Below are 11,777 nucleotides of genomic sequence, written 5' to 3'. Positions count from 1 at the left end.
TAACTTCTCAACTTTTTCAAGGTTCAAGCAATGACACATCACAATTGTTAATTATTTGGTAAACTGACTTTCTTGCAACAGACAAGTTGTTAGTGACCCATGTTCATGTGTCCATGACTAATATGTTGTTATCTGGACTGTTCTGAAGAAAAAAAATCTGTGGACACTGTTGGTCTGAGTTGGGTACAGAATGGCTGAGGCAGAACCATTCTTAGCAGGTGAGCTGCATTTGATATCTAAGTTATTAGAAAGTGTCTTCATCTATAATTTGATTATGGCTTTTCCTCAGCTGGGAGGTGTTATCTTGTTCTGTACGTTATCGGTTCTAAATCTAATCATTGTAGAATTTTTAAAGGAGTTGTGAAAAACAGTAGCATTAGGTACTCTACCAACACTGATAGAAAAAACTTGGCTGAAGAGCTTGTCATTACAGAAGTAGAATACTGTATTTAAATGCCAGCCTGCAGAAGCAAAGGGCCAGATGATGGTTTATGTTAGTATCAGGAATGTACTAAATCCTAAAGAGATTGACCATTTATTTTGGTAGCCATCTCATTTGAAGGTTCTTAAAACCAGCAAGAATCTAGAATATTACTTTGACTTGGTGCTCTTCAGATTCCATCTTCGGAGCTTTTAATTTCACCACACCTGACCCAAATGGTTTAAATTAACACGTTATATGTTTTGCAGTTAAGAGAATGTGCCTATAAGCCACTAGTCTTGGTGAAGCGTATTGTGATTTAGACTGATTATCCTCCAAATTTAAAGATCTTGATTTTATTCTGGAAAAAAGTTCTTACATGATATTTTGTATTACTTCATAACATTTTGGAATATTTACGATGTCAGTCATATAAACAATGGTTGGGAACTTAACATAAGCTCCATGTTAAATGCTAGGTGTCCAAAGCAATAAGAGGGTTTTGCCTTCAAGGACTGCATTGTCTGAGGAGGCAGGGTGTGTGCAGCAAAATACAACTAATGCCAAGTCACTGTGATAAGTACCACTTGAAATGAGGATCTTGGTACTTGCTGTTCCCCCTGAAGTGCTCTTACTGTAAATAAATCATCCTTAAGGATGGTGCTCAATTGTCACCTCCCCTATAAACTTTTCCCTGACCATGTATTTAAAAATAGCACAAACAGCCCTCCTCTGCATTCCTTATGCTCCTTGCCTGCTTCATATTCTCCTTAACATCTACTGGCATCTGATTTTATCTTGCTTTTCAGTCTCATCTCACTAGAACAAACTGAGGGCAGGGTATTTTTGTTAACTACTTTATCCCCAAGGTCTAGAACAGAGCCTGGCATTTGGTAAATGGTCACTAAGAAATATAAAAATGAATGGGTAGTTGGGACAGACAATTCAGAAAAGAATTGCTTAAACTTGGAGCAAAAGGACCTAGCCTCAGTGTTAGCCAGAAAGAAGACCCTAAGTATCAAAAGTTCTTACTATTTATGATTATTACCAGTGATGTATCCACATCTCTGTTGTGATGTCATCAAATCACCTCAGGTGAAGGACAGAACTTTAGCTATCTTGTAACTTTACTGTTAGATTATCAATACTTTTATGTTGCTTCTTGTGTGCTGACATTAGTATGTTTTATCTAGCTTGTTTGTTCCAGTTAAAGGTCAGAAGAAGGTAAAACTTCTAATGGCCTTATGGAGAATGTATAATAAAACAAACATACCCGCTATTCAAGTTAAGAAGTAGAACAAGTTATTCAAGTTAAGAAATAGAACACAGAAGCCACCTATAGGTGGCTTGAATAAATCCTCAATTTATTCAATTTTTCTTTCCTTGGGTAAGTTTTATGAATTATCTGGACTTTTATATTAATCATCACCTGCATGGCATCCCTGTAAACACAGTATCTTGTTTTTAGCAACTGAGAAGCACAAATCTAGCTCAGTGAGGGCAGTAATTGCTACCGTTTGATCAAGGCATCCTTGAGAAGATGAGCTGAATAGTTTCTGAGTCTGACTTCAGCTCTTAGAGTTTACAAGAGCCCCATGTGGTGATGTCAGTGAGCCAGGTGATGAGTGAGTCCTGGGAACACAAGTCACCATAGTTGAAGCATCCTGAATCTCCTGCCAAACTAGGCTTAGCAATTGTATGCTCATTTTATATTTTATGCTTCTATACTTATTATGACCTCTCTCTGTCTCTGAAGAGATCAGTGCAGAACTTTCCTGTGGAGTGAAATGAGTATCCTTAGCTTATCTAGACATGAGAGTATGAAGGGTGAGCAGGCACTTCGCTGGGATTTCGTCAAGCAAGCCAAGTATAGAACAGAATGAGAGACAGATATATATAGGACATGCTATCCTCAGATTACAAAGGCAGTGAATATCTAGGTTATGACAGCCTTCAGCATGTCTGTGTCTTTAGTCACACTCCTCCAGCCTGAACTGGTTGCTTCTCTGGTTCTGGTGCCCAGCTGTTATCCTGGGAATCCCCTTCTCGCCCTCCTCTGTTGAATGCCTATTTGCTGTATCTTTTACTCACCTTGTTGTGGATTATATCCTCCAGTAATTCTTGAGACAGAGTACATGGGATGTAAACTTTTTGAAAGCTTGCATGTCTGGAAATGTATTCTACCCCCATATTTGATTGATAGCTTGGCTGGGTATAAAACTGTAGGTTGTAAATAATTTTCCCTCAGAAGTTCAGAGAATTTTTCCCCATTTATTTCCATTTTTACTATTTGTAAATCTGAAGCCATTCTGACTCCTCATACTTTGTATGTTACTTTTTTTTCCTCTAAGTAGGATCTCTGTCTTCAGTGTTCTGAAATTTTACAATGATATTTATTGTTCTAGGCATATTTTCATTTGTGTGGGTGTCCTCTCAAACAGGAGGCTCATGTCCTTTCACTTCTGGAAATAGTTTTAAAATTATTTTTATTTTCTTCCTTGCATTTTCTCCTTTTCTCTTCTGAACTCCTATTATTTGGAGTAGGACCTCCTGGACAAGTACTCTTAATTTGCTTATGTTTCTCTCCATTTCTATGCCATTTCACTCTACTTTCTGGGAGATTTCCCTAATTCTATCTGCCAACCTACTGTTGAGTTTTTAATTTCTAAGAGCTTTAATTTTCTTTAAAATTTCTCTTTTGTTTACTTTGGGCTTACATGCTAGAGATTTTCCTCAGATCTTTGGAAATTCCTGTCTGTTTGTTTATGATTAATATTGGAGGACGAGAACACTAGGAACTCTGGATGGGTAGCATTGGATGATTTTGAGCTTTTTTTTGTAGGGTGGTCTGGGTGAGCTGTTTGGGAATCTTCCCAGTGTCAGTATCTTTTGCTCTTTCTCCATGGAATGATTATATTCCCAGGGAAGCTTCCATTCTGCCTTGAGAGTAAGGGTCTGGCAGGCAGAATTCTGTGAGCCAAGTAGAGGAAGGTGGGTGTGGGATATTCTCTGTTTCCAGCATCACTGGTCATGAGATTAATCACTAGATTATATACATAGACACACACTTTTGTGTGTGTGTATGTATATATGTGTATACATACACAGTTAATCCTCATTAATCATGGAATCCCTGTTTGCAAATTCACCACCTCACTAAAATTTGTAACCCTAAGTCAATATTCATGGTGCTTTCATGGCCATTCACAGATATGCACATACCAGTTAAAAAGTTGAGTCACCCAACACACATGTTCCCAGCTAAGGCAGAACAAGGTGATACTCTGCCTTCTTGTTTCAGCTGTCCTACTGTAAACAAGTGTCCTTTTTATGGTCTACTTAGTGCCATGCTTTTCATAATTTTGCACTTTTTCTTGGTGATTTCACTGTTTAAAAGGCTCCCAAGCATAGTGTTGAAGGGCTGTCTAATGCTTCTAAGTGCAGGAAGGCTGTGATGTGCCTTATGGAGAAAATAGGTCTATTAGATAATCTTCATGCAAGCATGCATTATAGTGTGGTTGGCCATGAATTCAATATTATTGAATCAACAATATATATATTTAAATAAGGTGTCTTTAAACAAATTCATAAAACAAGGTTGTGTATTGATAGGTTGATAAAAATGTTGTAACTTTGTATTTCCCCAGGGAAATACAAATGCATTTGTATAGTGCATTATTTGGGAGTAATGAATGAGTCAGTATTTGTTCATTTAGTGCTTGCAGGGATTTATGGAATGTAACTAGCAGAGATAATGAGAATCAACCATGTGTATGTGTATACATCTGTATCTGCCTACCCACGCCTTCAGCTGTGCCTCATGTTGACTCACGCACAGACCTCCTCTCATCCTTTCTGGAGAGTAGACTTCTGCTAGACTTGGAGAAGGACAATCACCCAGGGGCTGTGGGATGAAGGGGGGCGTTCTAGGAATCTTCACTTCTTTTTAGAAAACTTTCTCCCTGATCCTCCATATTTTAGCAGTCTCTTCTTTCTCCTCTTCACATATCCTGTCCCTGTGTCAGAGGTATGTGCTGCTCCAGGGGTTTCTGTGATTTTGAAGGGCTCTGCAGTGTAAATCTGGATGGTTCTCAGTTTCTTCTACCATCAGCTTGGGAAGTGGATTTTGATGTAGTTTTATGTCCTCCAGGTTGGCTACCATGGTCCATCAGCTTTCCAGATTCCAGTTTTTTATTCTTGTCCTCTTTCCTCCCTGTCCTCCTGGTCCTCCATGTTTCTGCGTCCCTTTACTGTAGTGTTTTGGGGGAAAGCAAAAATAAGATGGAGTGTTCTCTTTGCCATCCTAACTCATTAGTCTCAGTTCCTTTTTTTATAAGTCATGTTCCTGAGATAATAAATTTCAGCTAGTGTGCCACCCCCTTTGCCATAAGGCCCTGGAAGATGTCAGTATTGCTAATATTTGCATGTCCTGGACTGCAAAGGACTTAAAAAGAGTTTCTTGACTCACTGACAGCTAAATGAGAAAATGTCTTCCTTTTTCCTTCTCTGTAATGCCTTTATAAGGAAATGTGGATTGGTAGGTATCTCTACAAAGCATTCTTAACTTCCAGCTCAGAAAGAGAATGTCTAGTCTCAAGTAGAATTTCTTCCAATTTCATTACAGCCGTAATCCTCTCCAGGTTTCTTATAAAATTTTTGAACTGAGATCTTTGTAATGCTTATTTTTTCATTGTTAACATACTAAACAAAACTGTTGATCACTTCCAGATCGCTTTCCTCATTTTAAAAATTGTCTTAAGATTATGAACCAATGTATAAAAACAATAGCCACTTTAATAGTCTACTGAGACTCCAATTAGAGAGGGTAAAGTTAGAAATAGCTAAGTTAATACACATTGTTTTAGAATCTTTTCTATCAAAAGGGTTTTTTTAATGTCATTCTTTTATTTTTAAACAGCAATGCATAATCTTTATAGAAAAATTGAAAATTTAGGAGACTAAAGAAATAGTCACCTTTTTTCTTACCACTCAGAGGTAATTACTATATATTAAATGTGTAGTGTGTGTGTACCATATATATATGTATATATATCCTTCCAGTCTTTATTTGTAAATACGTGAATAAAAATTCATATTAAAATTTTCCATGTTATTCTCCCACAAAACATTTTTAATTACTACATTCTCATACACTCATTGGCAACCTAGTTCTGTAAAGGCCAGAAAGTATAATTTTTGGCTTTGCAGGTCATAAGGTCTCTGTTAAAACTACTCAACTCTGCTATTGTAGCACGAAAACAACAGTAGATATTTTATAAACAAACAAATGGGCCTGACGGGTGTACCATTACAACTTTTATTTACAAGATCATGCAGCCTCCGATTGGGCCCACTGGCCACAATTTGCCAACCCCTAGATATGTAAACTTTTAATTTTGACATAATTCATGAAAAGTTGCAAAATATTACAGAGAGATTCCTGCACTCTTTATCCAGTTTCCCCCAAGTTACATCTTCACTACAGTACAATGTAAAAACCAGAAAGTATGCATTGGTATAAGGAGTGTTTATAGTTCCATACCATGTTATTACAGGCATAACCACCACCGCAATAAAGATACAGAACTGTCCCGTCACCCAGAGGTCTTCCTCATTTCACCTCCGTATAGTCACAACCACCTCCCTCCCTGACCATCCCTACCTCTTAGCAATCACTAATCTCTTTTCTCCCTCAAATTTGTCATTTTGAGAATGTTTTACAAATGGAATCATACAGTATGTGACCTTTTGAGATTAACTTTTTTCATTCAGCAATGAGATTGAGTCAGGTTGTGGCATATATCAGTAGTGTTCCTTTCTATTGCTGAGCTGTGTTCCAGGGTATGGATATAGCACAGCTTGTTTAACCATTCACCTATTGAAGGGCATCTTGGTTGTTTCAAAGGATTCTTTTAAGGTTCTGTTGATTTCTGTGTTTGGTTCTCCATGTTCCCTTTCTTCCTCATTGTCAAGCTTCCAAGTTGAATGTGGTTCAGAATGTGGTGGTCCATCTATCTCAGGTGTTCAATTGAGTCTTATTGTAGCTGTCATTATTTCAAACGCATTGAATTCAAAGCTCACTGATTTAAACCAAAGGTCATTGATCCTCCAGGGACTTCCATTTGCTTTGCAGGTTAGTAGTGATACAGTATCTTTATATTTATGGTGATCATTGAGTAAATAGTCTTAATACTTGTAGAGACAGAGACTCAAGTTTGAGTCTCAGTGTTACTACTTACTACCTGTTGTCCTCAAGAAGTTACCTAACCTTGAACCTTCATTTTCTTATCTCTTAAGAAAAAAAAAAGTATCAACCCTATCTCATAGGATTGCTGTGAGGAGTTAAATGAGATTACATAGGAAAAGTGTTTGGGGAACAGGAAATCACCCTACAAATGTTACAGTAATAGTCATAAAAGTAAATCATCCTTCATTAGTGTTTTAGAAAAAAAGTAGCAGTTTTGTAATTAGGATGAGTAGCTTTTATTAATGAGTAAGTATGTGGCGGGGTGGGATATCCTTGCTGGAAAAAAAAAAAGAAAATTAAGACCCAGTTTTTATAGAGTTAGAAGGCCAGAAGAACAGAGAGGAAGAGTGGTATTTCTGTATGCTGTAACGGATGACCTGTGTTGCAAATGTAATACCATCTGGCAGATGTGAGAAGAAATCATTTAAATCAACAGTGTCTGTAATGAGCTACCATCTGATTCCTGTTAATCAGGCCTTCCTTTTTCAAACCGTCTTCCCATGGTTTCCATGACCCTGTTCTCTCCTGCTTCTCCTTCTGGCTTATCACCATCATCTTCTTGGCCCTTAAATATGGAGTTCCCTGGGGATCATCCCTGTACTTCTCTTTCCATGACCTCTTCCCTGGCAATATCATGCCTTTACATCACTCTCCAAACAAAGCCTCCATCTGTGTCTCTAGCCCTGACCTCCCTCATTTCCATCCTGCTGGCTGGATGACTCTATCTCAAACTCAGTATTTCCAAAGCTGAGGTCATTTTTCTTACAAGATGGCCCTTCTTTTCGAATTCTTTATTTCTATCCATAGTTCTACCGTCTTCTCAGTCCCTCAGCGTTCTTCTCTCTGTCACCTCCCAACTCCCCCCAAATCTAGTCATCGTATTGATTCTTTGACCACAGTTTCTCCCATTTCCTCTTTCCTTTCCATTTCCGGCCTACATCTTTAGCCTTTTAACTAATATCCCACTTTCCATTCTCAACCACCGTCCATTCATCCCTCCTCAGCTTTGTCACGTGAATCTTCCACAGCTCTGTTCAGATTCTTCCTACTCAGTGTCCTTGATTGCTCCCCTTGTTTGTAGAATAGAGCCCAAATGGTTAGTCTAATACAAAATCTTCTGCATGATCAAACTGCTTTTGTAATCTTATATACTCAACTCCAGATGAACTGAAAGGCGGTAATATGAAACAAAACTCTTATTTTTCAGAATTCCACAATGGTTTGCTTTTCTAACTTCATTTAAAGTAATTTATGGGCATACTTTCCTTTTCTATGCTGGACCCATGTATGGTTTCTCTCAGTATTACCACAGAGTTACATATGGCAGGTGTTTAATTATTTATTGAATAAATGATTGGTCCTATGGTAGAAACTCAATTCTTGTTTGACCCATCCATTTAACAGGTAATTATTGAGAACCTTACTGTGGGTCAGGTAATTTGAGGCATTGGGATATAGTGGGCACAGTCAGTCAGTTTTTGTGTTTTTTTTTTAAATTTGAGTTTATTCTTCATTTAACTTCGAAAACACTACAATAATTGAATATTTTTTAAAAAACAGTAGCAAGTAGTGAGCATATTATGATTGTAGTCCTTCACTCATTCTCTACTGCATATAAAACGTCAGCAGTGAATGTTCTTCACAGGCCCCATAAAGAGATCCTACACTAAGCACCACCCCTGGGAGGACGTTCATCATCCTCATGTGCTTCAGCATCGTAACAGCTCTGTCTTTCCTGATTGGGAGCAAAGCCCACCAATTCTATTTGGTCCATTTCATCCTCTTCTACTTTCTTCCTCTCAGGTAGGAGTTTTTCCGGCAAAGAGATTTATCAGGAGAGAGAAAGCCATTCTCAGGAAAGTTTACCTTAAATTCAACGACTAGGCGACCCTTTTCATACTGTCCATGATAAAATGGCATGCCTTCATTTAGCACGTACATGGCCTTACATTCTAGCAGCAGTCTTAAAGATGTTACCATTGGATTATTTATGACTTCATACTAGGGTATCAACTTTGTACTTATGTCTAAAGCTAAGCTATCAGGCAGTTAGTTTAAGAATATATTAAATATTAAATAATTATACTCTGGTTGCCTGAAGCATATGGAATTTATCTGTTCAGTGAAGTGAGAAGTCTAGGTTAGGAGAAGAAAACGGGTGAGTTTTACAAAGGATCTTCCTAATAGAAGGAAGTAGTTGGAGAGGGGAAAAGAGAGTGAGGATATCAAGCTATTGAGGTCTCCTCCAGTTAGTCATTTCTTCTCGGGCAGGCAATTCCGTGAAATTAACATAATGTGCTCTTGGATCCTATACAGATGGCAATCAGGAATTATTTCCCTGTGAAGTCTGTGGAAGACGCTTTGCAGCAGATGTTCTGGTAAACATAAAGACATTTTGTAGATGTGTTTCATTGGAGTTAAATGAACTGTCAAGTCAGTGAGGAGGCCACAGTGGCAAAGATTAAAGACAGATGTGGAGGGAAAGCAAGGGGAGAAAAGTACATAACCTATGGCTGGCAGGCCCAGAGGACACTTAAGCAGATCAGTGCTGCCCCATTCAAAAGGGAACTTATTAAACATGGTCCTCTTGCTAAAAGGAAGCCAGATGAAAGTATCTTGGCACAGCTGATTGTCTCTTGAGAGGTTTTGGCTCTTTCGCCTTTTCTATAAGCATCAAAAATTCAAATTTTAAGGCCAAAGCACCAGGGAAATTAGCTAGTCAAGAGGAATGAACATTGAATTTGGAGCATCTGGAAACTTGGCTTTTAGCCTCAAATTTGTCACTAATTCTGACAAGTCCTTTAACCTCCCTCTGTTTCCTGCTTTGCCACGTATAAAGACAGAACTCTCTAGTTTCAGGGGTTTTATGTAATTTGAACAAAATGGATGTAAGGCTTGTTCCAAGACCTAATTGTTAATTAGATTCAAGCTAACTGCATGTCAAGTCCCCGGATTGATGCCTATAAAGTTGAATAAAAGCTTGATTTATTTCAAAATTAGGGAAACAAACAGGTAGTAGGCCCCCCATATTATGAAGGAGTTCCCAAGAAAAACGATTTAAAACAAAAATCTAAATGATAATGAACTGTTAGTTGGGACATTTAGGTCAAAGAGACTTGTTTTGAACTTAAAGAATTTGGACTATAAACCTGACTACATTTGGGGCAAAAGACTACCGAATGAGGTTGTAGGTTTTATTTCTCTGGGGAATTTAAAAGTGAAATATCTGTTCTAGTTAACCGCAGCTAGAGTTTGCTGGATCTAGAAGGGGAACTCACAGGGCCTGTTGTGGCCCAACAATCCACTAGGGAGCTGCCTTTGCTAACCCAGGACTGCACCCCATGAGAATGGATTTGACACCTAGAAGGTACCGTTTGAAGAGGGATCACTAAATGCCAAGTATTCTTGGGTCCTCTTGAGTTCTACTTCATTGACCCATTTCTAGGCTACAAAGAGCATTTGATCAAGTGGTGTGCTCTCTCTCGCCTTCAGTTTAAAATGGTATGGCTTGTTCGTAGCCAGGTGCAGTGATTTTCATGGAGCCTGTATTTTTTGGGTCTGGACAAAGCAACTAAGTGATAGCTATTATGAGTTACATGACCACCAAGGAAGAGGACTTAAGAGTGGAAGGCAAAGATCCTGGCATAATCCCATAGTGTTGCAGTGCAGACTTTATAAAAGTGGTACACAGGCAAAGCTCTGTGTGCTGGCTCCCTGGTTTTTGTACCAGAAATGCTGAGTACTTACAGGTCTACTGCCTGGACTAGTTTTCTCTGCCGATTGTCTTATAAGTATTGTAATATTTTAAAATTTAATATTATAAGCTTAGATTTGCTCTAAAATAAATGACTTCATGAATGTGAAATGTTTGGACACACTAAGGGAAAATGTCTTCATAACTTAAATGGAATTGGTGTATTTTTCATTCGTGGTATGGTTGTCCCAGTTGTTTCTTGCAGATGTTCTCAAATATTTCTTTGAAACCTCTCCACTCCTTTTCAGGAGTTAAGTGGTTTGATTTGCTGTGTGTAGAAAAGTAACCCAGTTAAACTCAATTTTGAAATGTTGAGTGGTAAGAAGAGTTTTTCTGAGAAGGTTCCACTGGTAAGAAGCTAAGTTTCCCTTTGCTGTATGCAAAGAGTTCCTTCAAAATGATGGGAAAACATTGTTAAGGTTATTGGGACTCAATTCCTGGATGACTTGTTTCTGGAATTTAAGAGCAGTGAAGGCAGTAAACAGAATAGAAGAAATAAGAAAAGTTCCTTGGCTTCAGTGAGTACCTCGCCGAATATCAGAAATAATTTATTTCAACTTAAACTAGAAAGTTTGCCTTTTCAACATTATTTAATGCTTGGAACTATTCATTGAGCCCAAGTGATAGAGTTAAATATGTAAGACCAAATTTTAAGTAAGTTTCTTTAGCTGAAGAGGCCTTTTATTGACCTTGCCCAAACACAGTATCTCGTTATGTGTAACATGGGTGAAGAGAGCCAGATGGATTTGCTCTGCTGTGATCTGAGAGTTAGAGAATGAACTTGGCTCTGAAGGTGCAACCCAGTCACTGCAGCAGGGGCTGCTTGAGTACACTGAGGCATTACGAACTTTGTGATTGTACATGTTAAAAATTTTAATCCCCACTCCTTCTTTTCTAGGAAAGGCATGGACCAATATGTAGAAAACTGTTCAACAAAAAGCGTAAAGCTTTCAATTCCTTAAAACAAAGATTACAGGGCACTGACATTCCCACTGTGTGGAAGGCTCCTCAATCCAAGGTACTATCGATATCTTCCTTGCTGTTCTTGATTATCTCCTTCAGTACATTAAAGCCTCTTTCTGGCTCTCTGGTTTCATTTTTGCTTGATAATGCAGTGTAATGTCATGTAAGTATAATCCACCTTTACTGTTTTCTTTTTAATCATGCTCACTTAGATTTCCAAATGTATTTCAGATACTTTCCAGATGTGGCAAAAAAATCTCGTTTATATTTTCATTAGAGTAGCATTAAATCCAGCAATTAACTTGGAAGACAGTCACTTTTAATCTTACATTTAAGTCTTCCTTTTAAGTTTTGTAATTTCTTTGTTTTTCTGATTGTTATTTTGTGTTTTC

The 11,777-nt window shown here is 38.0% G+C and overlaps 1 protein-coding gene across 1 annotated transcript in view; it reads left to right on the top strand.

Moving 5' to 3' along the window:
* ZC2HC1B (zinc finger C2HC-type containing 1B) overlaps window positions 1-11,777 on the top strand; it is a gene marked incomplete at its 5' end in the record, with an annotated part of 33,013 nt that overhangs the window by 753 nt on the left and 20,483 nt on the right. The window contains 3 exon segments of the mRNA XM_082474315.1: window positions 8,866-8,967; window positions 8,969-9,046; window positions 11,321-11,440. Coding sequence (XP_082330441.1) covers window positions 8,866-8,967; window positions 8,969-9,046; window positions 11,321-11,440 — 300 coding nt within the window.

This window comes from Balaenoptera physalus (genome assembly GCF_965194825.1).
Source record: "Balaenoptera physalus genome assembly, chromosome: 9".
In the NCBI taxonomy this organism is placed as follows: domain Eukaryota; kingdom Metazoa; phylum Chordata; class Mammalia; order Artiodactyla; family Balaenopteridae; genus Balaenoptera; species Balaenoptera physalus.
The sequence above is the reverse complement of the archived record's forward strand: the minus strand, read 5'-3'. Positions and strand labels throughout refer to the sequence as shown.